General features: G+C 41.5%; 3 protein-coding genes and 1 long non-coding RNA gene across 8 annotated transcripts; 2 read left to right on the forward strand and 2 right to left on the reverse strand.

The window, feature by feature from the left end:
- Positions 1 to 495: 495 nt before the first annotated feature.
- On the reverse strand, positions 496 to 3,514 carry LOC109145656. The gene is made up of 2 exons (XR_002047196.1): positions 3,426 to 3,514; positions 496 to 1,271 (listed from the first exon to the last, which is right to left on the reverse strand). It is a non-coding gene; the product is annotated as an uncharacterized LOC109145656 (long non-coding RNA).
- On the forward strand, positions 3,327 to 10,030 carry KLHL23 (kelch like family member 23). 2 transcript variants are annotated; one of them, XM_010406814.3, is made up of 3 exons: positions 3,327 to 4,605; positions 6,205 to 6,357; positions 6,852 to 10,030. In XM_010406814.3, the coding sequence occupies exons 1-3, from the start codon at positions 3,393 to 3,395 to the stop codon at positions 7,160 to 7,162; spliced, it is 1,677 nt and encodes a 558-aa protein (XP_010405116.1). In that variant the 5' UTR covers positions 3,327 to 3,392; the 3' UTR covers positions 7,163 to 10,030. The 2 variants fall into 2 exon arrangements, with proteins under 2 accessions (XP_010405116.1, XP_039410715.1); XM_039554781.1 differs by having other exon boundaries at positions 6,908 to 7,124.
- A 138-nt stretch (positions 10,031 to 10,168) lies between these two features.
- SSB (small RNA binding exonuclease protection factor La) lies at positions 10,169 to 19,182 on the forward strand. Its single transcript, XM_039554782.1, has 12 exons — positions 10,169 to 10,268; positions 13,515 to 13,589; positions 15,117 to 15,220; positions 15,388 to 15,562; positions 15,708 to 15,815; positions 15,896 to 15,996; positions 16,238 to 16,309; positions 16,393 to 16,435; positions 17,050 to 17,190; positions 17,559 to 17,742; positions 17,915 to 18,046; positions 18,722 to 19,182. Exons 2-12 carry the CDS (start codon positions 13,524 to 13,526, stop codon positions 18,817 to 18,819), a joined length of 1,224 nt encoding a protein of 407 aa, XP_039410716.1. The 5' UTR covers positions 10,169 to 10,268; positions 13,515 to 13,523; the 3' UTR covers positions 18,820 to 19,182.
- Positions 18,837 to 23,289, reverse strand: METTL5 (methyltransferase like 5). Of its 4 annotated transcripts, none has more exons than XM_039554787.1 (8): positions 23,228 to 23,289; positions 22,757 to 22,878; positions 22,029 to 22,143; positions 21,421 to 21,482; positions 20,970 to 21,052; positions 20,644 to 20,695; positions 19,912 to 19,961; positions 18,837 to 18,947 (listed from the first exon to the last, which is right to left on the reverse strand). In XM_039554787.1, exons 2-8 carry the CDS (start codon positions 22,863 to 22,865, stop codon positions 18,882 to 18,884), a joined length of 537 nt encoding a protein of 178 aa, XP_039410721.1. In that variant the 5' UTR covers positions 22,866 to 22,878; positions 23,228 to 23,289; the 3' UTR covers positions 18,837 to 18,881. The 4 variants fall into 4 exon arrangements, with proteins under 4 accessions (XP_039410721.1, XP_039410719.1, XP_010405121.1 ...); XM_039554785.1 differs by having other exon boundaries at positions 21,421 to 21,602; XM_039554786.1 differs by lacking the exon at positions 18,837 to 18,947 and adding an exon at positions 19,061 to 19,631 and having other exon boundaries at positions 21,421 to 21,602.
- Positions 23,290 to 24,277: the final 988 nt, after the last annotated feature.

Below are 24,277 nucleotides of genomic sequence, written 5' to 3' on the forward strand. Positions count from 1 at the left end.
ACTTTCTTTTTCCTTAATTGAAGATTTTTGAGTGGTCTTGCCTGTTTTCAGGCTGATAGTTTATATAAATTTCCTTTGTGTACTTCCTTCCTTGCCTCACATGTTTTACTGTATTTTAGATGGTTGCGTTGAGCAGTCTGTTGCCTAAGATGTCCAAAGTGATAGAGTTCTCAGGAGCCTTGCTTTAGTGATGGATATTTGATAGCTGTCTGAGATGTTCATATTTGGGATCTTGCCCTGTTGTCTTGTGCAAGGGCATAAAGATATCTAAGGACTGGTGGGTCTCAGGTTGTGGCAGGTTTAAATTGTCTGGTTTACAGGTCATACAAAAGAATGGTTATGTCTCTTGCACAGGGCAATTTCATATGTTACTTTGGGGTTTAAGTTGTTGCCACTGTTTAACCCCAGCTGGCAACTAAGTAGAGCTGCTTGCGCACTCTATCCCCCCTGCTCAGTGGGGAGGAGAATTGGGGAAAAAAAATTAAACCTCGTGGGTTGAGAGGAGAACAGTTTAATAATTGAAACAAAATAAAATATAGTAGTACTAAATGATTATGATAATTGTATTGAAAAGGAGAGAGAAAGGAATGAAGTCCAGGAGAAACAAGTGATGTACAGTACACTGCTCACCACCTGCTGATCAATGCCCAGCCCATCCCTGAGCAGTGATCGGCCCCTCCCGGCCAACTCCCCCCAGTTTCTGCACTGAGTGTCACCTCCCACGCTATGGAATATCCCTTTGGCCGGTCCGGGTCAGCCGTCCTGGCCATGCTCCCCCCAGCTCCTTGTGCAGCTTCTCACTGATGGAGCATGGGAAACCGAAAAGTCCTTGGCTATGGGTAAGCACCACTTAGCAACAACCAAAACATCAGTGTGTTGTCAACATGATTCCCATAGCAAATCCTAAACACAGCACTGAACCAGCTACTAAGAAGGAAATTAACTCTATCCCAGCCAAAACCAAGACAGTTGTGTGTTTCCTTAATTCTAAATGTGCTGCTGAATGTTCCAGATTCTGTGCTGGTCTCGTCTGTGTTTTTCAGAATTTAGTTACGGAATAACTTGTTTTCAGTTTGTCCACAGATGTCAGTTACTGCTTACTTAAAAACAAACAAAAAGTACTATATCAATGATTACTCAGCTTTTTCTTCCACTGACACTAACTATTGTTTTGTTAGCCTTAAGGGACCTACCTTGTAAGTTGGTGTGAGAGTAAGAAATTGTTCTTCATGCTCAAAAAAAGGGTTCTTTCTGCAGTTTTGATGGAAGTGCTGAAGCAGGAATTGAGAGTAGATTAAGCAAAGTAGATTACCTGAAATATTAGCTATTATGTTCTAATCACTTAAAGTAGAGAGTAGAGCTGATGATATTTGCTATACAAAGTGCATATTGGAGACAGAAGAAAATTTTCAATTCCAGTAGGCAGACCATTAAGCTATTAATCAGATGTTGTTTGGGGGTTTTTTCCCCACTTAGAAAAGAGAAGACTTTTCTGAAGCATCACAATTACCAAATTTTTCCATGTTTGGTTGCAATGGAGGGGAAATGAGTATCTCCAAAGAGTGAAGCTGGTTTAAGCTGGTAACCCAATCAAAAGAAAGGGAGAAGCTCCTTGAAGGGCATGCATGTTCAGTACTAAGTGTTGCTGACCTCCTTGCTCTCTGGGAGAGAGATGACTTAGGTAAAAATGTTATGGAAAAAAATGCATAACAAAAGTCATATATGTATGGCAAACTTTCGGTATGGTAACAGGTATGCTGTTGTACACCACTACTATAAGAGTACTTAGTATTGTGTGCTAGTAGGATACCCAAGACTTGGAAGAAGTTCCTGCTTGTCCATAGGAAGCTGATGAAATGGAAAATGCAACCAAAACAAAGCTGTTGGCATGGGGATGTATAAAGACTTAGGGTTGTACAAGGGAATTTTCTAGAGAAAGAAATGGAGTAATATAGGTGAGGGACAGGCCCATGTCAGACAGCAGGGCTGCTGTAATTCCTGGGTTACACTATGAAACTCCAGTTCTCTGGGCTAACAATGCATCAAGAGGGGTTGAAAAAAAGGAAGCCAAAGGTGTGTGAAGGTGTGGGGAAATTTTGGTTTTGGGGGGGGGGGGGACGTTTTTTGTTAGTTTGGATCACTATTTTTTTGTCTCATGTTACTGTGTAAAGGCCAAGGGCCAGTTTGAATCCTGTTGCAGGGTTAGCATGGCAGGAAGGATGGCAGAGGGGTATGACCATATACCCTTTCCTGTTTGGATTTCCTTAGTTCATACTTCTGCTGGGCATTGTGGCGGAAATACCACCAGTAATTAAAAGAAAAATATGATGCTTTTTCATCTGTGTTGAGTGGGAACTCTCAAAATTTCTCCTTTTGGGTATTGCTGGCACTTAGCTAATAATAATATTCACCTCCTTTTGGTAGGAGAAATTACTGGCAGTTCTTTCAATCAAGGAAAGAAAGCTGTGGCAGGGCAGGGAGAGCCTGGCTGCTGGATCTAAAGGATCCAAACCCCACTGCAGATGAAGGAGACCCCACAGCTGCTTGAACCCAGAGGATGCTGTGTTTCAAATAAAGAAAAGGTGTTGCTAGCAGAGAAGAAAATTACTTCTTAAATTGTGAATCACATTTTCAGAAGTTTTAAAAGCTAATATAGCCTTCTTCCTGAAAAATTTACTTATAGTTGGAATCTGTTTGTGGGCATAATTTGTGACTGTCCTTTGCATCTTGCCAGGTTCAGGAGTTTGGGGAGAGCTCTGGGTGTTCCCTTTCGACTCCTGCTCGCCAGTAATGCGGGAGCCCTTGGAGCTTGCTGCTCTTGCCAGTATTGCTCCTCCAAGCGCCCTGGGAGCGCGGGGCGCCCCTGCGAGAGGCGGCTTCAGGTCGCTGACAGCGGCAGCCGAGGCCCCTCGCTTTGTTGTGTGGCTGAGTGACACCGAGCTGGTGACGCTCCCCAGGCATCTGCTCCTGTCCCTAATACGGCCGGCCTTCTGTCACCAACGCAGACAGCCTTAACCCCTGCCCTGTGGGGAGCGCCTGGGCGGCAGCGGCAGCGCTTCGGGCCGGACCCTCCCAAGGCGAGCGGGCGGGCGGGGGACGGGTTGGGAGCCGGGGCCGGGCGCCGGGCCCGCCGGCCTCGCGGAGGGGTGCGCGGGGGGGCCGGCCGGGGCACCAAAATAGGAGCTGTCGCTGCGGCCCCGCTGCTCCCCCCCCGCAGTGGCTCTTCCAAAATCGGTCACGGGCCGCCGCGGGCTGGGAGCCCCGCTGGCCGCGGGCGCGCTCCGCACGGGCGTAAGCGTCGCGCCGGGCAGCCCGGGCGGGTCCGCAGCCGGAGGGCGGCCGGGCTGCGGGGAGCGGCGCGGACAAAGGGGCGAGAGCTGCGGGGCACGGCGATGGCCGCGGCCGCGCAGGAGGAGTACGCGTACCTCTACAAGGACTCCGCGCACCCCGCCGGCTTCCTGGAGGCGTTCCGGGCGTTTTACCTGGACGGACTGTTCACCGACATCACCCTGCAGTGCGCTTCGGGGGTCATCTTCCACTGCCACAGAGCTGCCCTGGCAGCCTGCAGCTGTTATTTTAAAGCCATGTTCACAGCTGATATGAAAGAGAAATCAAAAAACCAGATCAGCCTTCCCGGACTCAGCCATGCAGTACTGGAAGCTCTCGTGAATTACGCATACACATCACAGATCCATATAACAAAGAGAAATGTCCAAAGCCTACTCCAGGCTGCAGACCTGCTCCAGTTCGTGTCAGTAAAGAAAGCCTGTGAGCAGTTTCTGGTAAGGCATTTAGATACTGACAACTGCATTGGGATGCACTCCTTTGCTGAATACCACGACTGCTCAGAGCTAGAGAAAGAGTCCAGAAGGATATTGTTATGGCAGTTTGAAGAAGTGTGGAAGCAGGAAGAGTTTCTGGACATTGGCAAGGAGAAGCTCTCTTATATTCTCTCCAGAGAGAATCTCAATGTTCAGAAAGAAGAGGCAGCCATTGAAGCTGTCATTAAGTGGGTTGCACACAATGTGGAAGGAAGAATTGAAGACATCTGTGAAGTGCTGAGCTGCATCAAAGTAGACTTAGATAATGTGTATTTGAGGTCAGCTTTAAGCCTGCAAAAAAAATGCCGACTCAATGACAGTAAGATAAGGTCACTCGTATACAATGCCCTGAACCTTAATCCCAAAGGTCTTTCCAGAAGATCCACAGCAGCCATGTATGTGATTGGAGGATATTATTGGCATCCCTTATCAGAAGTGCATGTTTGGGATCCTTTAACCAATGCATGGGTCCAGGGAACAGAGATGCCAGATCACACCAGAGAGAGCTATGGGGTCACTAGCTTGGGACCAGACATATATGTGACAGGAGGTTACAGAACAGAGAGTATTGAAGCTCTTGACACCGTGTGGATATATAACAGCGAGAAAGATGAGTGGACAGAAGGCTGCCCCATGCTTGATGCAAGGTATTACCACTGCGCAGTTTCCTTGAGTGGCTGCATTTATGCATTGGGAGGGTACCGAAAGGGAGCTCCAGTCCAAGAAGCTGAGTTCTATGATCCTTTGATACAGAAATGGCTTCCCATTGCAAACATGATCAAAGGTAGGTAAACTTTTGTATGGTGTCTGCCTCCAATGTTGATTCTTTTGTATTTGCCATTTTTAAGTGCCATGGAAACATTTAGGGTTTGATCCAAGTTCTAGAGAAGTCCATGGAAATCTCCTGTTAATGTTAGTGGGCTTTGGTTCAGGTCTTCCCTAGCCAAATGACTGCAAACATCCAAATGCTGTGCTGGGTTGTGCCATAGAACAGTGCGTAGAGAAATCAGTGGTAGTCTCAGTTTCATTTCGCCTTCTTTCAAGAGTAAAATTTCTGTTCAAATAAGAGAGAAATCAGAAAACTACCCAGGATTAGAGTCCATTCAGTAGATGATCAAAGAACAAGCTCCAATAAAGGGACTGTGTTATATTTATATAAGATTTTCCATGAAGTAATTTATAAAGGTATCATAATTTAAAACTTCTTGCATGGAGTTCCCTCCTATTTCTGTCTATCATCTGTTCAGGATCCTTTGTTTAATCTTTAGTGTGAGGATAATGAAAAGCACTAATACCTGTTCCTAGTAGCCAAGGCAGTGATCTACTAAAATGTACGAATCCCAGCCTAACCAAAGGGTGTTGACTCTGAGATGAGCTCAGTTGGTCAGAGCACGGTGCTAAATAATGCCAAGGTCACAGGTTTGATCCCTGTATGTGCCATTCACTTAAGAGTTGGACTTGATCTTTCTGGGTCCCTTCCAACTCAGACTTATTTTGTAAGTGATTATTTTGTAACAGTAATGGCAACACTACAATTACACATTTTATCATATGTTTTTATAAATGAATAAATGTTAAATAAATGAATGCAAATATTTATATTTAATTATAAAAGTATACTGTAAGTTGATGCAACATAGTATTTTTCTATGTACAAGAGAATTTTTGGACGTATATGTAAAAGAAAAAAAGCAGACTTTTGTAACTTTCTCCATTGTTTGTATCTTTTTCTCAGACATTGCTACTATTTTCTTTTTATTTCCTTCAAAAGTAGAAATGCCATGCTAATACTGTGAGCTACATATTCTATGCAGTTGTTTTGCCCAGTTTTCATAAGTGTGAAACTACTTAGGTGCTCAGATCCCACTTTGCTTTATTTCATTTTGTTGTCCTAAAGACAGCGTTAACATGGCTTCATTCTGTTTGTGTCCTTGGTTATGCAATAGCTTAATTAGTAATACCATAAGAATGACTAAAAGTGTCAGAAAAGATACCCCGAGACACTGAACAATCTCAACTCCCATTGTCTTTGCTCTTGTCATCTAAGTGATATTTTTACCATCTCTTTAACTTAGTGAAATAATGAAACTAATTCCCTATTCCAAAACCAGTGAGACAATGTGACTTTAATTACTGCCTAAAAAATCCCATGAACTATTGTGTGGCTGTATTATGTGCAATATGTATTGGTTATTGCAGTTTTATTTAGTCGCTCTTGACTTATGCTGATATCTTGATAAATCTATTTTATTCATGTTCAGTTAAATACTTGCAAGCATAATTTCACTCTAAAATATTAACAAATCATTTGAAATGGAATTATGGATGAAAGAGACCGTTACACGCAGTCTGAACTCATGTTTGACTTTCACACTGTGTACAGGTGTTGGAAATGCCACTGCCTGTGTCCTGCATGAAGTCATCTATGTCGCTGGAGGTCACTATGGGTACAGGGGAAGCTGCACCTATGATAAAATCCAGAGATATCATTCAGGTAGCAATGAGTGGAGTATAGTCACCACAAGTCCACATCCAGGTAAGTAATTTCTCTGACAAACGTAGAGCTTGATTTGATTACTTGTATCTGGGAGTCCTTAAGCCCAGTTAGGGGTTTTTGGCATATTCCTAATTAAAAAAAGAAATGCCTGTAGGGCAGTAAGGGCTGTTTCCAGACTCTGAAAATGGAAGGGAAGGCCTTCTTCAAGCATCTACTCTACAGAAATCACTATATAAATACTGAATTAAGGAATGTCCACTTTCTATTAAATATTGTAACTTTCTGTAAAATCTAACTATTCATTGGCATTTGGCAAAAATAATTTATATTCATTTTAACATCTGGTAACAGTAAGTTTTTAAAGCAATTTTCACTGAGTACTGGTGCTGTTGTGTAGCAGAAAATCCTGAGGTGTCTCCTAAGCTCAATGAGGGCACTCAGCTGCCCTCAGTGGTGCCCAATGTTTGTCATGTACTTGCAGCTTAAGTTAATGTTATCATGCTGAGTTGTACTGTATTCCTTTCTTTCTGAAGAATACGGATTATGTTCAATTACATTACAAAACAAGATCTATTTTGTGGGTGGACAGACCACGATCACGGACCGCTACGACCCAGAGCAAAACGAGTGGAAGCAGATGGCTCACATGATGGAGAGAAGGATGGAGTGTGGCACGGTGGTTATGAATGGATGCATCTATGTAACAGGAGGATATTCCTATTCAAAAGGAACATACCTGCAGAGCATTGAGAAATACGACCCTGAACTGAATAAATGGGAAGCAGTAGGTAATCTTCCCAGCGCTATGCGGTCACATGGCTGTGTCTGTGTGTATAATGTGTAAGCATTTAATTTTCATCTTGATGTTACAGAAAACAGTAGATGCAGTATTCATAACAGTACTGATTACCTCATGATGAGTTGTCTAATACAATCTCTTAGCACACATTGTTAATAACTTGATATAATTTGTTCTCATTTTAAATAATTCAGAAATACAAATGTGGTAACAAGATTTCCATATATTTTTCAGTCCAATCATTCTTTATCATGGAAGTTCTAAAATTACTGTCTTATAATACTTCGTGCAGCTACATAGAAATTACTGTGAAAAATGGACTTGTTTTTGTTAATCACTGGGTGAAACTATGACTTGGTGCTAAGATGAGTAAAGCCAAACAAAATCCAGTTCTAAGGACTACTGGCCTTAGGATGAAATCTTTGTATTCTGAAGGTAGCTGTAAAAATGGATCATTGACACAAGCTAAGTGTATGGTATATACAGAGCAATATCACTTGGATAACTAAGTTACCAGATTCAGAAATGGACATTTACAGGATGCCTCCAACTCTACCTTCAAGTGCCAGAGCAAAGAAGAGCTTGTGCTAGGAGTGAGGGAAGAAATGTTGGTAGTAGCCCCAGAGCACAAGCCAAAAACCTCCACTAGTTTTCCAGAAGTACAAGGGCATTTGAGAAAAGTACTCTCTTTGCCATTCTCACACCCACTTCGACATTGCCAATGAGAAATGAAAAAAGACTCTGCAAGGCTTTGCAATGGGATCTTTGGCTGATGCACAGATGTTTGTAGTTTGGGTTTTTTTGGGGGGAGGAGTGTTCAGAGAAAAGCCTTAATGTGTTAACTCTTTTTTAGTATCAATTCAAGATGTGTGCCTATGTGGAATGGAAGGAGGACATGAGAGAGATGGGAAAATTAAAATCCCCCTAAAATTCAAACTTCTCAATTTTGTTTAATACCATTTGACCTTTTCTAAACTGTGACTTGAGCAAAGGTAACAGCTAAAGAAACTTGTCAAAGTATGTTATGGATGAAGAAAAAAATCATCTATAGGATAGATTTATTTATTATTTCTCTTGAAACTTAATACAAGATCTTCAAATTCTGTGTAGAAAGTGGATTTTTGTAAAGTGATTTACAGACAAACTGTGATTTAAAGATCACGCTTGGAGTGGCCTGATAGCAGTGATCCAAATGAAGAAACACTTTGAGGAACATAGAGGCTCTTTTAGCACTGATCCCCCAATCCAGTTCATAAAATGACTGCAGAAACAGCTGTTAGACATTGGTGTGAGAGGTAGGGACAACACAGGGCTGCTGTAGGGTGTGATGGGAACTTCCCACACCAGCACTGCCACCTAAAATGAAATTTTGGTTTTATTGGATTTCTCAGATACAAAGAAAGGATTTTTCCAAGCAGTAAGCTCTGAGTTTATAATATTTCTTTTGCTTGATCATAAACATTTTCAAAATTTTTAAAAAACTCTTTCACATTTTTATGCTATTTCTGACTTGCATTTGACTGCTGGCAGCAGGTGGCACTCAACTCTGAGCTTTGATGTGAAGTTCTGTGGTGTATATGTACCGTTCTTTTTTTGATGTTTTTGTATGTCACCTCACTATGTCAGAAGCTCGTGTGTGTGTTCAGTGTTTTGCTTTGTTACCCATCCCACTGAGAGCTATTTAAGGATCTAATGTAATTTGTTTAAAAACTCCAAACTCTAAAGAGGTGTGGAGAATTGAACCCCAAGGCTGTTTGAAATGCATGGGCCAAACAGGTGGGCAAAAGAAATAAAGTGAATTTGTTTCTCCTGGAAATCTCCACAGCTTAGAATTGCTCAAGGGCAGGTAGAGATTTAAAGGACAACATCACAAGAACATGAAAGTGATCTTTGTATTGAATGAAACCACAGTGAACTCAACATGTGTACGTAATTTTTCAGTGCAAATTATGTAGCCATGAAGCTTCATTTTTGTTGAAAAACACGAACACAGAACAGCTGCTTGTGGTTGGCCTTGAGATTCATTCTGGCCTGTATCCTGTCATCAACAGTCACAGGTCAGTGAAAGGATCTAAGAACAAGGTGAGGACTAACAAAACCAAACCCCTCAGCATCCACTTGTCAACTGCTGCCAAACTAGGTGCTTGATGTTGGTGAAAGACAGTGCTGTTCCAGGGCTGGAGCACAGGCACTGGAAGCTGGACTCTGCTTTGTCCCTCTGGGCAACCTGCAGGAGAGTGAATGCTGCTTTTTGGCCTCAGTGTTAAGTGCAAAGTGGAAAAAAGCCTTTAGTTCTCCCATATCAGGAGAGTGTTTGTTGGTCTGGCATAAGCATACTGCTTATGCTTCATTTAAATCCTAGTTTTTCAGATATTTTCAATGCATAAGAATAAATGGAGAGAAGATTAAGTTCAGACTCATGGTTAAATTTCAACTGGTGCTATTTTTCACAATAACCTACAATGCTCTTTTAAATTAACTTGTGTCTGTAGCACATCCCAAGAAAGTGTGTTGCAATCAGGTCTTGGGCACAGGCAAGAAAATGAATTCAGCATGAGGAAAAGGGATTCTGATCTCCGGTCAGAAACCTACAGGAGGTGGGAAGGTCAGAGCAGGGAATCTCTTAGCCATCTGTGTGATATGTTTAAAAAAATAGTTGAATGTAAACACTGAATTATTGTCCTATTGGACTTGTATTATGGTAGACACTGTTTTACTGTTTCACTTGTAAAGTAGAAAATTAAGTAATTTGGAAGTCAAATCAGTTGTAAAGTCAACACTATTTCTTAAAATTTTCACTTGTGCAATCCCCGTGTTTGTAGCGCTATAGATGCCCACAGTACATCTGTAGTAATTAACTGAATGCTTGGAATCCTTAATAAATGTAAATATACCACCCCTGTACAAATTCAAGTTGTTAAAGTTACTTTTTCTGTTCAGTGCGCAAAAGCTGTGAACACAAAGTGTGAACAGGATGCGGAGAGGTGCCCTTGGATGGGGCCGGGCCCCACGGCCGCTCCCGCCGCTCCAGGGCCCCGCCCCGCCCCGGAAGTGGCGCCCACGTGAGGGGCGGGCGGGCCGCTGGGGTTGCTGGGCCGCGCGGCGCCCACTCGCGGTCTCTGGAGCGGCGGAGCGGGGCCTGAGCGCGCAGGTTCGTGTGGGGCCGCTCCCGGCCTCGGCGGCTCCCGGGCGGCGCCGCTGCTCGGGCGTGTCCCGACGGGATCGGCCCTGCCGAGGAGCGCCGGGGCAGGGCTGGCGGCGAGGCGCGGCGGCCGGGCCGGGCGGGAGGCAGGGAGGGTTCCCGGAGCGGGGGAGCACGTGCCGCCTCTGCCCCGGCGGAGCCGCGGAGCGGGCCCGGCCGTGCCTCCGCCACCACTGCGGTCACTTCCCGCCGGCAGCGCTTCCCGCGGCGTTCGGTGTGTGCTGCGCTGCGGGGCTCGGGCGCTGCCGGGGAAGAGGAGCCGGCGGCACCGCTCCCGCCGCCGGGGCCCGGGCCCAGCCCGAGGGCTGCGCTCCCTCTCCTGCCGGGCAGAGGTGTCCGCCGGGCGGGAGCCTTGGCCGCGGCGCCTTAGGTATCTGAAGAGGGGTATGTTGCCGCTGCAGGCGTGTAAAAGTGTCAACAGCAAGCTGATGGTCTCCTAGCACAGTTCAGGGACCGACATGTCAATTACTTAAATAATTCTTGTAAGAATTTTTTTCCTATATTGCACTGATTCTACTCAAAAAACAACTGTTAAGTAACATCTGTGAAAATGTGTGGTTGTAGTTAATCCTTACCCTTGAATAATAACCAGGCTCAGACCTCTTATGCAGGGGCTCCTGAACAAGGCATAATATGAGTAACAGTTCCATGTTACTTTATTGGGGAAGCTTTCTTATTTAAAAAAAGCCTTTTACTCTATTACACTAATGGTAGAATCAGCCTGCAAGTAAATTTTGTCCAGAGCTTGAAACTAAATGGCTGGTAAGAGGAAAACCTACTTCAGAGTTCTTTTGGGATGATCTAGCTAATACAGTGTGGTATCTAATTGTGCTAGTTAAGGGGCTTGACTGTCATTTTTCCACTTAAAATTCAATGACTCCTTGCTTTATTTTAACCTGTTTTTGTTTTGTGTGGTACTGATACAGACTTCTGGCATATGAAAGGAATAAGTTAATGTAGTTTATTAAGGAAGCCCTTAAAATCTTCTGTAGAATTTTGTATGCAGTTCAGACTGTGATTGCTGTTCATTGGAGTCTTCACTGCTGCACAGCAACTGAAAACTATTGATCTGGAAGTTGTCCTGTGCCAAATGACTGAGCTAAAGAGTCTTAAGTGAGCATGTGCAGAGAAGGCTAGAATTTCTCTTACATTAGAAGGCTGCTTCTGCTTTTGTTCTAAATAGGTTAGAGCTCAATCGCTGAACTGAATTCCATGCATGGCAAGCTTGAGTCTTTCTTAGTCTTGCCTACAGTTTGTTACTTGCAGCTGAAAGGATGCTTTTTAGAAAAAGTTCCACGTGGAAGACTTACTCTAAAGGATGTGTCCCTAAGGCTTGTGTTGGTTCATGCTTTTTGGTATTAACGTTGAAAACACTGCTAAGGAAGTAGACTTTGTTTTCTTCTCTTCTTAACAGTGGAGCTGAGCCTTATGTGGAAACTGAGTTGCTGGTTCTGGGTATTTTGGTACCTGGGCAGAGGCAGACTGGGATAGTGGTCAGTTAGCTGATCCCATGGAAAAAACCGAGACTGCTCTATAGTTTGCCATTAAATTAGACCAAACTGGGTATAATGTAAAATAGAACACTTAATTGCTCTCACAAGTTGGGTGTTATGACAGTACCAGCACCTGAATGGTGGTGAAGTGTCAGTCTCCTGTAGTCAGGGTGGCTCATGTGGGACATCTCTGAAGTAACTGCAACTCTCAGCTTGGGTGCTCTGGCCTGGGTTTTCTAAAGTGCTTTTTAGACAAACAGATCATACTCAGCATAGCTGGCAACTAACACTTGCTGCAGTCATGCTTTAAAGAGTGTTACAGTGTTAGGTACAGGTGCAAGCACAGCAGTAGAGAGACCAGGATGCATATTTCAAGGCTGTGAGTGCCAAAGAACTACATGTAGGTCCAAGGATTGAATACGGCTTTGAGATCAGGAAGAGGAGGAAATGGGAATACTGCAGACTGCAGTAGGTTGAACAATTACTGGGGAATTAAACTACTAAAATAAGAAGGTGAGGCTGCCAACTGAGTATTCTGATGAAGAACATAATTTCCTGTAACAAGGGCACCCCGGGGGAGTTTTCCCTGCTTTAGTGTTGCCAGTCATCTTGATGCTCTGAAATATGTAACTGCCCTGCAAGTGGCAGAAGAGCAGAAAGTGTATATGGTTACATCTCCCAATAAACCATGCAAGACATGAGTGCAAAACCATCTTCACCAGCAGCCTTTGTGATCACAGATCTATGAACTGCGGTAACGGGACCAAGAAACTTGTTTATGTTCTGTAGCCGGATTTAACGAGTGTGTTAGTGTGCAAAGGGAGAAAGAAGAAATCTGTGCTTCATAGTTCAAAACTGAATTCAAACTAATTTCTGACAGCTTCATAAAGCTACATTTTTTTCTCAAGGATTAATCTTCACACGCTATCTTAAGAGCAACTAGATAGAAATTGTCTGATCCCAGTTAATTTTCTGGCCAGTAGCTGCTTCTTAGTGACTGCATCCGATGTACTGGGATTATATACTTGCTGCCAGTTAAGTAAAGTTACTTCCAAGTTAAAATGTCTTATGTGTTATCAAAGATACTTGATTCACTGTTCAGTCAGAACTGCAATGAAGAGACATTTGTAAAGGAGAGAACTAGACATCTTTAGGATGTATCAGTAAATGCAGATATTTTCATTCCTTCCTCCAGTAAGTTCTGTGAACTTTCAAAGACTAAGCATGAGACAGAAACTTCAGAAATGTTTCTCATTATACCTCTGTAGGAATTGAACATTTTTGTTATTGATGTTTTGCTTAGTGATGAGAGGCTGGATTTGACTTAATGAACAAATGTTGTTTGCTCTCAGTTTTGTTGCTGTTATGAACTGAGGATCTGTGCCTAGAAAAAGACAAATAACAAGGCTGTGAAGTGCCAGCATTTTTTAAATTTATCTTGACTGCTGAATGCCAAACACTGCCTTAATAACCGAAGTGAGGTGGTTTTTTCCCCCAGTTGTTTCATAGATTCCTGTTGGAGTTCTGCAGTCATGTTAATAGTTGCTTCACAGGTGTAATGTATGGCTAATGAACTTGGCTGTTACCCTTAGATGAGGCTGCAGTGAAATGCAATGAATATAAAAGTACTAGTATGAATATAAAAGTATAGAAAGTACTATTCAAAACTTAGTGCTTTTGTTCTGTATTCTCTTCAAAACAGCTGGTGAAAATGGCTGAAAATGGAAATGGTGAAAATATGTCTATCTTGGAAAGCAAAATCTGTCAGCAAATTGAGGTAAGTTCAATTTATAGTTTGGGATCTGGACTGAGGTGTTTTGGGGGCATTCATTGGCAGAGGCTTGGCTAATGGGAAGTTAACTTTATGGGGAGTTAGACTTGAATCTTCAGCTCTTTAAAAAATGTCACAAGTCTGTAACAGGTATTTAATACTTTAAGATAGTCACAATTGTAGTTCAAGTTGGAAGTTATACTTGTCTAGAGTTGCTTGTAAGAACACCATTTAAAAACAGAAAAGTTTAATTTGTTAGCATTTTAGGTGCTATAGCAAGTGAATGCATCATTAAACAATTTACTACCATGTTTGCTGGGGTTATTCTACCTGTGCAAATAGGAGGAGAGTGCATTTTAATTCTATGTGCCTTACTTTTTGTGGGGGAAAAAAAATCTTCCTACTTGGGAATCTCTGCTGGTCAAAATACTAGCACATTGCATAACTTGCTATTGTGATTTATTGCTTTGTAATTTATTGCTATAAATTACAACTAAATTCATATACCTACTTTGGATTAACTCTGTCTCTCTAGAGGCTTGAAGGGTTACCCTACAACAAAAAACCTGAGCCCATTGCTTTAAAGGGCATCTAGAACAAAACTGCTTTCCTGAAGGACAAAAATGTAGCTGCACGTGAATGCCCATTACCATATGGAGCCGTTTTTTATATATAACAAACAAACCACAGACATTCCTCAATCTCTATGGTTTGTTTGTTTGTTATATATAAACAGTTGACAAAACTAGAGTTTTGGTAATGTGAGTTTGAGATGTACTAGAGGAAGAGGTACTGTTGTAAAACTTGCACTGACTTTTTAAAGCACCACAATACTGGTGAGAATATTCCAACTTACGGTTTCAAGTATTTTACCTTTGGTAGATGACTGCTAGTCAGGGAAAGAATCTGATTAACTTGTCTTGAACTGAATTGTCTTCCCATGCTGGACAAGACTGAAATAAGAACATAATAATTAAATAAAATTAAAGATTAAGTATAAAATAATGATTTATCTTATGGTGTTTTCTTGGATGAGACCTAGAAATTCTAGTCTATGTGTATGATTTTTCAGTGTGCAAATATAATATTCTTGCATACATATCTATTAAGTAAGGAATACAACCTGGATCTGTTGCTGACAAATTTGACTTTTGACTGTGCAGAGCTTGACCAGGGTGATGAATGCTTATCATGTTAACAGAATAAGCTTTCCTCCTTTCGTAAATAAAATTGTAATCTATCTTTGCCTTTTTAATTCCATTGGATGAAGCACTGCGCGGTGTGGGGTTGTTTGTTTGGGGTTTTGTGGGATTTGTTTCTGGTGGTTTTGTTTGTTTTTACAGCTTACACATTGCAGCTAACTTTTGCCAAAGTATGACATTAAAGCAGGAAGTAATAATTTCAGAATTCATAATTGTTCAGATTAATTAATTTTGGTATGTCTCAATCTACCGCAGTAAGCTGTTAGATGAAAATGAGCTTTTAAGACTGAAAATTAAAAGACACGTTTCTCCCCTCTCCTCGTTTTTGCAGTACTATTTTGGCAATCACAATCTACCAAGAGACAAGTTTCTAAAGGAACAGATCAAACTAGATGATGGCTGGGTACCGTTAGAAGTAATGATCAAATTCAACAGGTAAAACAAAGTACAGTTAATGTGGATAAAAGAGTAACTTTCAGCTACCTCTGTCTATTTGGGGCCAAGTGTTCCTGATGTGCATGTACAATTCCCATCGCTGTTTTAACATCTGGCTTCAGCTTTGCCTGGGTATTTGTAATAACCTGTGTCTGCCTACTCAATAGGTTAAGTCGCCTTTCAAAAGATTTTGGGGTTATTGTAGAAGCACTAAGAAAATCCAAGACTGGTTTAATGGAAATAAATGAAGACAAAACTAAAATCAGAAGATCTCCAAATAAACCCCTTCCTGAATTAAATGACCAGTATAAGGCTGCAATTAAAAACAGATCTGTATATGTTGTAAGTAAATTTTTCTTTACTTTGTGCTGTCCTGCATGACTTTGACTGATAACCAGCTGAGTAAAGCTTGAATTAACTCATACTGTAGAGATCATAATTTTTAAGAGTTTGTGGCATATAATTGAAGCTCATTGCTATCTTGCAGAAAGGCTTTCCACTAGATGCTACTCTTGATGATATCAAAGAATGGCTTGAAGATAAAGGTCCAGTTGAAAATATTCAAATGAGGAGAACATTGCAGAGAACGTTTAAGGTAATGATGAACATTTGGACCAGGGATCCCTCCTGGAATTTTGTTCAATTACCATAACAATATCTCTTATCATTTAACAGGGCTCAATATTTGCAGTTTTTGATAGTGTTGAATCTGCTAAGAAGTTCACGGAGATACCAAATCAAAAGTACAAAGACACGGAGCTGATAGTACTTTTCAAGTAAGTCAACTGATATATGAACTAATGGTGGTCAGGGGTGGATTTACACAAGAAGCTGGCTTGACCTGAGAATTGTGAGTTTCTACACTGTTGTACAGGCATCGACAGCTGTACCTTTTGGAGACTTAGCATCTCAACTTGGAAAAGTTATTTTCAACTGTTTCATGTCTACTGCAGTTTTGCAAACTAATTATAACAGAATATTTTAAATTATATTAACTTAGCTTATATTCTGTTGAAGGGAGGAGTATTGTACAAAGAAGAATGAAGAAAGGAAACAAAACAAAGTAGAAGCGAAAGCAAGAGCTAAACAGTAAGTCATTGTCAATCGAAGCGTGTGTTTTGCTTGCCTGACCATGCTTGAACTGACTTATAACTAATTTAACTTCTCTACAGGGAAAAAGAAGAAAAGCAGAAACAAGCAGCAGATGCTGAAATGGTATGGGTTTCTTAAATCACCTACATTTTGTAGAGCTAATGTGGAATATTCTGTTTGAAATGCTGTAATATAGAGCACCTTCTAGAAAGTAACTTCAGCTTTTCCAACTAACTTACAGTAAGACTGTTTTGTCCTGGTGTTTTAATCTTATTTTCAATAGACTAATTTTGTTTAAAGGCTCATGTCCTGAAATTACATTATTAGGCATGTTTGCCTGTTCAGAGTGATCCTGAATGCACCATTAAGATGATTTTTCTTCTGTGGTATTTAAAGGATCTGTTAAGGATTTAATTAGTATTATATAAATTTTCAACCTGAGGTATCAGCCATCAGAAAGCTGTTTTGTAAAATTTTGAGTGTAATTCCTATGTGAAAGGAGTCTTAAGTTCCACATAAGTTTATCATAGTAAGCAAAGAAAACGTCAAAAAAGGAGGGGGGACACACTGTACAAGACTTGGACATCAGCAGAACTAGGTTATGTAGGAAAAATGCTCGAATTACTGTAACTTCAATAGCTTATTTATCACTGTCCTGTTAATAGGATTGAGGGGGGAATATGAATATTCAAGCTTGACTCTTCAATGAAAATGTGGGTTTTTAAAATTTAATTTAGAAGTCTCTGGAAGAAAAGACAGGATGTCTTTTGAAGTTTTCTGGTGATCTAGATGACCAGACATGCAGAGAAGATCTCCATGAGGTATTTTCTGGTCATGGAGAAATCAAGTGGATACACTTTGTCAGAGGTGCAAAGGAGGTGAGTAATCTTAGACAAGGACTTACGCTCTCTGTATTGAAGTTTGAAAATGAATGATTAAATGTTTGTGCTTTTATGTTATCAAGTAAGTTACTGTCTTGTGAAATTGCAGAATATTTAGAAAATTAAATTATTCCCTTAACTTTCTTCAAAAGAACAGATAAAGGTTCCAGCCTTGTTTGTTGATAAGGTCAAAACTGAGAATGTTCATTAGGACAGTCTGAGGGCTTTGCTTCAGTTTAGACATGTTTTACAATCATACAAGAGTAATGAATTTGCTGAGGCACTTAGCAGGGTATGTTGTTCATCATTCTAGCTGAATGTTTTGGCAGTAAGATTAAGATGCAAATGCCACTCTTATTTTTTAGGGAATTATCCTGTTTAAGGATATTGCCAAAGAAGCTCTGGAAAAAGCCAAAGCAGCACATGATGGAAACTTGCAGCTCCGGAACAAGGATGTTTCATGGGAAGTGCTAGAAGGAGATGCAGAGAAAGAAGCTCTGAAAAAAATACTGGAAGATCAGCAGGAATTGCTGAAACAGAAAACAAAAGGTTCCCTCTCCTTTTATTATTTTAAGCCTTTATAGTGTCCTAGAATTGATGTGTGAAATTGACTCTTAAGTAGTGAATATATCATACATACTGATGTTAACTGTAAAGCAGTCCCTGAAGCTTGCTGATTAAACGATACATGATACAAAGTGCTGATATTGTATCTCCGCAGGGCGCAAAGTTAAAGGAAAAGGAAGAGGGGGAAAGATACCTCAGGGTGCACAAAAAGGAAAAATACAGTTTCAGGGCAAGAAAATAAAGTTTGAGAATGACGAAGAAGATGGTGACAATGATACTAAACCAGGTATGTCATTCTGTGCACTTGATGCAGCTTATTCAGTACTTTCACAGAAAGTAGCTCCATGTGCTCATGTTTCTTACAAGTGTTTCAGATTTGGCTCTGCATTGTAGCATTTCTGCCCTCCTGTCAGTATCAGTAAGTTTAAGAGACTTGTGCTTGATTCCTTCCACAACTGTCCAAAAAGCATATTAAGGTAATTACTAGATAGGTAAGGCTAGACTGCACGGCTGTTTAAAACATTATGCATTGAGAGATGATGCTTGTCAGCAACATTACACAACTGTACAGACCCAGGCTCTTGAGTGGTGCTTTTCTTCCCCCCTTAAAGATATGAGAAGACTTAATAGTTCTGCCTGTGTCAGTTTTTAGCTTGGAGCAGAGGAAGAGCTAAGCTTCTGTTCATTATATGTAGCACCTGCTTAGCCAGTGAACCCTATTCCTCATATATTCGACTCCTTCATTTTCTTACCTGCCCTCTTGCTGTGGAGGGATGAAGCTCTTTAAATGTGGTATTTTAGAACATCTAAAAGCTTTAGTCACAGTAATAAGCAAACCCTCTAGCTGTGGCTGTAGATAACTGGGACTCAAACTTACATGGTGGGAAGAGTTTGGGTTTTTTCAGAAGATTTCAGGTAAAGCTTTCCTTTACCCTACATGACTACATATTCAATCTTGCAGAACCAGCAAGTCCCAAGAAGAGACCACTAGAGGAAACAGAAAAGGAAGAACCTGCACCAAAACAATTGAAAACAGAAAATGGAGATGGCAATCAGTAATACTCAAATAAATAAAATAATTTTAAAAATTAGTGGTTTTATTGTTCCATTTTCAATAGGTTTTAAAGACATGCCTCAGTCAAGACTTTCTTGGCAGAAAATCTAATGAAATCCACTTCAATGTCAACCTATAAATAGAGAAAAGCTTCATTTTACTGGGTTACAGCTTTTTTTTGTTTGTTTAAGAAGCATGCTTACTTCTAACACAAAACCCTGGAAAACTTTTCTATTTATAGTTTTGTTTATACTGTCAGATCTTCTCATTTTTTCTGGCATCTCCTTCATATGTAAAAGGTTTTGGACTTTGTAATCTTGTGGTTATGTTTAATAGCAGCTGGTAATAAATTCAGAACTTAAAACTGCTTTCTACTGAAGCCTGGTTAATGTAGTATGTTTCAATTGTGAAGTAGCAAAGATAAGGACAGACTTAAATAATTTTAAGTTCAAGTCACCAAGAGCATAGGAACAGCTGATTAAAGCTTCTGTTCTTTGCTGCTCAACATACCTAACAGTCTTCAACTATTGCTCAGTCTCCTCTCCATTTCCCTTATGGTAAGGGATGGGAATACATGGCTTCCAGGCCAGCATGCAGTAGCCAGGAACTTGCTGTGGGCTTCGGCTGCCATACTCTAGTGTCCCCACTGTATCTTTTAACAGTGGGATCAAGTGCCCAAGTTCCTCCTGCTGCCCCCAGGCTGGCTCTGTAGCTGGCTGTAGCTGTTTGCAGGAGAGCACGGATCACTGAAATAACGCTACTGCTGTACCATCCTTGTTACTGTGGCCTTCACCACTTCGTTCAGTTGAAGTCCCAGCTGCAGACAGGATTGAGCAAAGAGCTATTAGGAATTGAGTCAAGGAGGCTACCCTTAGCTTTATCACATCTAATTGCAGTGCTGGCTTTAATCTGTGTATAGCTTTGACTGCCATTATGATTCTTTTCCCTGTTCAGCTACAACATGTAGTAACAGGAATGATGTGACTGAATGCTGTGAGTGTTCTTCATCCACTACCTATGGCCCTAAAACTTAAATTTCATTAAGGAGAATTTCTTTACCTCAATATTTTCTCAGTAATGTTAGGTTTTATACTTACTGATTTCTTCTTATGGAACTTGTATGATGCTGGTAAGTCAAACCTAAGTTCTGTGAACAGTATAAAGAATATGTGTTAGACTAGGATGATTACCAGCCACTTAAACCCTACAGCCATGTACTTCTGTTTCTAATGTCTGCATCTGTTGTGGCCTCTCATACTTGTTTTATCTTTGCACTACATGATGACTAAACATTGAAGCTGTCCCCATCAGACAGTTAAGTGGATAGCTGAAATACAGTTGTGTTTCAAGCACTTGAGCAACTTCGCATCTCAAGTTCTATGACTGTAAAAAGCATCTAGTTAGTGATACTGAAAACTGGGAAGATACTTAACTGTCAAAAATATTTAGGTGACTAAAGACAGGATGTCTGTTTTGTGTGTGAGAACTGACCTGTGCTTCACTTTTCTTTTTCAGCAACACTCCCTTTGAAGCAGAACCACCTTCTGCTTGAAGACAAAATCTAGTCCAGGAACAAACCTAATTCTACACACAATATATATTCCTCAGAGCTTTATTAAGTGCCTGTTTGAATTCTAGGCAGGTAGCAAAAAATTTTTAAAAATTAAAAAAAAGTCTGCTAAAAAGAAAAAAACTTGTATCATTTCTGTGTTAAATTACACTTAAATTTATCTCAGGCTGTTATGACTGGCTAGTAGTGTTACAGATAGTATCCCAAAACAAAAGGGTTTTGTTTAGGTTTTTTTCTGTTAACAATAAATAAATATTACCTGCTAAGACTTCCATCTTCACTTCCCATTCTGCTGCTTTCTTTTGAATGTGCTGCAATAATAGTACAGAAATGAGCTTTCAGTTACCTGTTTTATAAACATCTACACCCCTGTACTTAATAAGTTTCGTGTGCTTTTGATTTTCAAGTTGAAGCATTAGATCATATAGTTCTCTTGATGTGAGATTGCAGTTATTTGATGTAATTAGTATTTACCCCAAACATACCTCACAAAGTAGTCAGCAAATCAGTAAAGCTATAGCCATCTATATAGCCAACGATTTTGTTGTCTGGTTAATTCTTGCCCTACTAAAATGAAGAACTTACCTGCCGTGTTGAAGTTTTGTGAAGGGAATATACAGCTGTTTTTGCCATTTGTAGAGCAGTTTTCAGAAAAATCATATCAATTCCTAAAAGAAAGATGAAATTATTAGAATTGTTAAATGGAAGCTCAAACATCTGCTTAATTTTTTCTGGAATAATAGGTACTTGAGAAACAGCACTGAATACATTAAGGTACAGAAAGTATTTCTAAAACATAATTGCTTTTAATAAAATAAAAATGATAGGGATGTGAAATAGCTAGTATTGTTTATTTCAAATCCCAGTGACTGTTAGTTAGTGTTGAAGTTGTTAATCTTAGGAAGCTGACTCCAGCTGAACAAAACACTAAGTAATTAGAATACCTAACTAATAAAGAAGGGAGATGTTTCATTAAAAGCATTTCCCTTGCTGTTTTGTTGGTAATAATTTCTAACCAAATGTCACAATTACCAACCTTTGTTATGCTTGGTACCAAACGGAGGGTTCATAATAACTGTGTCAAATGTATCGGACATGCTGTCAGATAAAGAACAGATATCACACTGAACCATGTTGACATTCGTGAGCTCAAAGTCTTCAATATTGCTATTAAATATTTCCAATGCATCTGCATCTATGTCAAGCCCCACACAGAATCTATTAAAAAAAGAAAAGTGTCACATATTAGTCTCCTCCAAACTAAAATGGTGTTTAAATTCTACAGTAAGGGATCTGTGTACACAACTTGTTTTACCTAGGAAATGTAACAAGCATACACTATAAATTCAGAGCTGATAAAAATTCAAGTACTTCTGTTACCCTTTCTCAAGTATAAATCTAAATTCTGTTAAGGAAGTTTCATGTGTTCATTTCATGCTACAGGGGAAAGCAAATGACTTCCAAATTCATGACAACTTTAACAATATGAATGGTTACTGACAGTCAAAACTTGGTAAATAGCCTGATTATACACCAGATTATATACCTGAAATGGTTTAGTTCAGCATTGCTATGTTTTAATCTTACTTTCTACTCTTCTATGCCAGGAAAAAATATAACCAGAACTTAATATTAAATACTTACCCTGCTCCTAACATTGCACTTCCAATGCTGAGCATGCCACAACCACATCCTAAATCTGCAATTGTTTTGTTTTCAATATCATCAAAAGTATTGTGAATTGTATAAAGCATACATGCTGGGGGAAAAAAACCCAAACAAAACAGGTCAATAATATCAAATATGCACATGATTAATCAAGAAAAGCTGTTTCTGCCTTCAGAAAACTTAATTTTACATTAGGAAATCCTTTAGTTAAACTGATGTTCTCACTGCCTGTAATTCTTTCTCGTTTATATGTGAAGAGTCAAAAACATTTTCACGAGTTACAAACTGTGGATCTTTGGTGGAGAGATTACACATAGAGCTCTGAGTATTGCTTGTCGAAAAAGTATGGCTCTAAACTTTTTTGGGGGGAAAACAGCAGAAAGATTAAAAAAATGGAAAAGAGCATAATTAAGCTATGAATAAGTGTACACTTTCACTGGTTTTGTGGGTCATGACATACCTCTATTTCAGCTTCTACAGTTACAGATTAAGATTGCTTCTGCCACAACATTATCTTTCAAATTAATTTTTTGATTTTTGGATTTACCAGTGTACTACTAAACACATTCACGTTGGATATACTTTCTTAACTTCTTTTAGCGTAAAGCCTTCAAAGGAGACAATGCAGTAGAAAAAACTTTTTGAATTAAAAGTGCTGATGAAGGACTAGTAAAAGAGAAAACAGTGGTGTGGGTCCCCTCTACCTGCAATATGAGGTCTTGTTGGATACTGTTCCAGGAGTAGTTTTGGACTTTCAAAAGTATCAACTTGTTGAAGACAGCTTTCCAGTTCTTTAAGCTTTAATTTCTTCATGTTTATGGTTTAACTAAAGAAAATAATGTGTAATCAGTTACAACAATATAAATAAATATTAATTTATTTCATACTTAAATCCCCTGGTCCTCTTCAGCATCTCCCGGGTGTTTTCACGCTGCCGTTTCCCAGGACGCAGCTGGCGGCGCACCGATGACGGGGACCGAGCGCGGACCCGGGCGGCGGCAGCCCCTGTCCTCACCGGCTCCCGGAGTTCAGGCCCTGGGCCCCTCTTCTACCGCCCGGGCCCGCCCAGCGCCCAGCCCTAACCGGGGCAGGAACCGAGCCCAGGGACCGCCACCAGCTACCCTGTCCCGCTCGCCCCCGCAGCGCCGTACGCGCTCGATACCGCGCCCACTCACCGCAGCTCGGCCGGGCCGGGCCGGGCCGGGCCGCTCGAGCGCCGCCGCGCACTTCCGACGCGCCGCCCGCCCCCGGCGCGCACTGCCCGCCCCCTTCCCGCCCCTTCCCGGGCTTACGGGCGCCTGCGGGAATGAAACGCAAGGGAACTTCTCCGTGTTCCGTTAACAAGTGTGAGCTTTGGTCTCGTATTATAAGCACGAGACATTTTATTGCAGCCTTACGTGTTACCGCTGCGCGGTGCCTGAGAAAGCGCCGGAGGACACACCTGGCAGACCGGGCTTTCTCGGTGGTCCGGCTCCTGAGTGCCCTTAGGGACAGAGCAAGGAACTGGATTTCTGCCGGTGCGGTGGGAAAAGCGGTCGTTAAGAGAAGAGTAACTTTCACCTGAAACCGCGACAAGCCGCCAGCAGACAGGCAGCCACTGAAAACACAGGCAAAGCCAGAAGAGAGGCAGCTGCCTTGGGGCCCGTAGCTGTCGGGTGGAAGGTTACTCTCGTTTAGGAATAGATTTTTTTCCTACAAGGTTTTCCATTGCACAGTTGAAAATCTATTTATCGAGGTTTAGAACCGCCGATCGGGGTGTGAAACACGGTAACTCGCATCCAAATGCGTTCTCTCCTCGTGGGAGCGCCCAGGCAGCCACCCGCTGGTACCTGGGGGCGCGGCTATGCGGACACCCCGGGGTGCGGGGTGCTGCTTGCCAGAGCCCGGCGCTGCCCTGCACCCCCAGTGGGGCCGCTTGATGGCAGCTAGCGCAGAACCGCCAGCCCGAAGCCTCAGAGGTGCCTCCCACATTCCCCGCAGTTGCTTCTGCCTTCAAAGCCGTCACCACCTGAGCCCAGTGGGACCCCTGTGGCCAGGACACACCGGCGGCAGCAAGGTGTCTCACGGCAGCCGCCTCGCTGCAGGCACGGCTTAGTAACAAACGGGCTCCGCTGCCATCGGGGCCGCCGGCCGGCCCAGGTGCGCCCTCCCCGCGGCCGCCGGGACCCCGGTACGGACGTAAAGTTTCAGGCCGGCGGGCGGCGACATTTTGCGTGTCAGCAGCG

Source organism: Corvus cornix, chromosome 7 (genome assembly GCF_000738735.6).
Source record: "Corvus cornix cornix isolate S_Up_H32 chromosome 7, ASM73873v5, whole genome shotgun sequence".
Classification (NCBI taxonomy): Eukaryota; Metazoa; Chordata; class Aves; order Passeriformes; family Corvidae; genus Corvus; species Corvus cornix.

Coding starts and splice junctions, on each gene's coding strand:
- KLHL23 (XM_010406814.3), top strand. CDS start 3,393: ATGGCCGCGGCCGCGCAGGAGGAGTACGCGTACCTCTACAAGGACTCC. Junction 4,606..6,204: donor CATTGCAAACATGATCAAAG/GTAGGTAAACTT, acceptor CACTGTGTACAG/GTGTTGGAAATGCCACTGCC. Junction 6,358..6,851: donor CACCACAAGTCCACATCCAG/GTAAGTAATTTC, acceptor TTCTTTCTGAAG/AATACGGATTATGTTCAATT.
- SSB (XM_039554782.1), top strand. CDS start 13,524: ATGGCTGAAAATGGAAATGGTGAAAATATGTCTATCTTGGAAAGCAAA. Junction 15,816..15,895: donor CATTGCAGAGAACGTTTAAG/GTAATGATGAAC, acceptor ATCATTTAACAG/GGCTCAATATTTGCAGTTTT. Junction 17,743..17,914: donor GCTGAAACAGAAAACAAAAG/GTTCCCTCTCCT, acceptor GTATCTCCGCAG/GGCGCAAAGTTAAAGGAAAA.
- METTL5 (XM_039554785.1), bottom strand. CDS start 22,865: ATGAAGAAATTAAAGCTTAAAGAACTGGAAAGCTGTCTTCAACAAGTT. Junction 20,696..20,969: donor ACAAAACTTCAACACGGCAG/GTAAGTTCTTCA, acceptor CTATTATTGCAG/CACATTCAAAAGAAAGCAGC. Junction 18,948..19,911: donor AGTTCCATAAGAAGAAATCA/GTAAGTATAAAA, acceptor CTCTATTTATAG/GTTGACATTGAAGTGGATTT.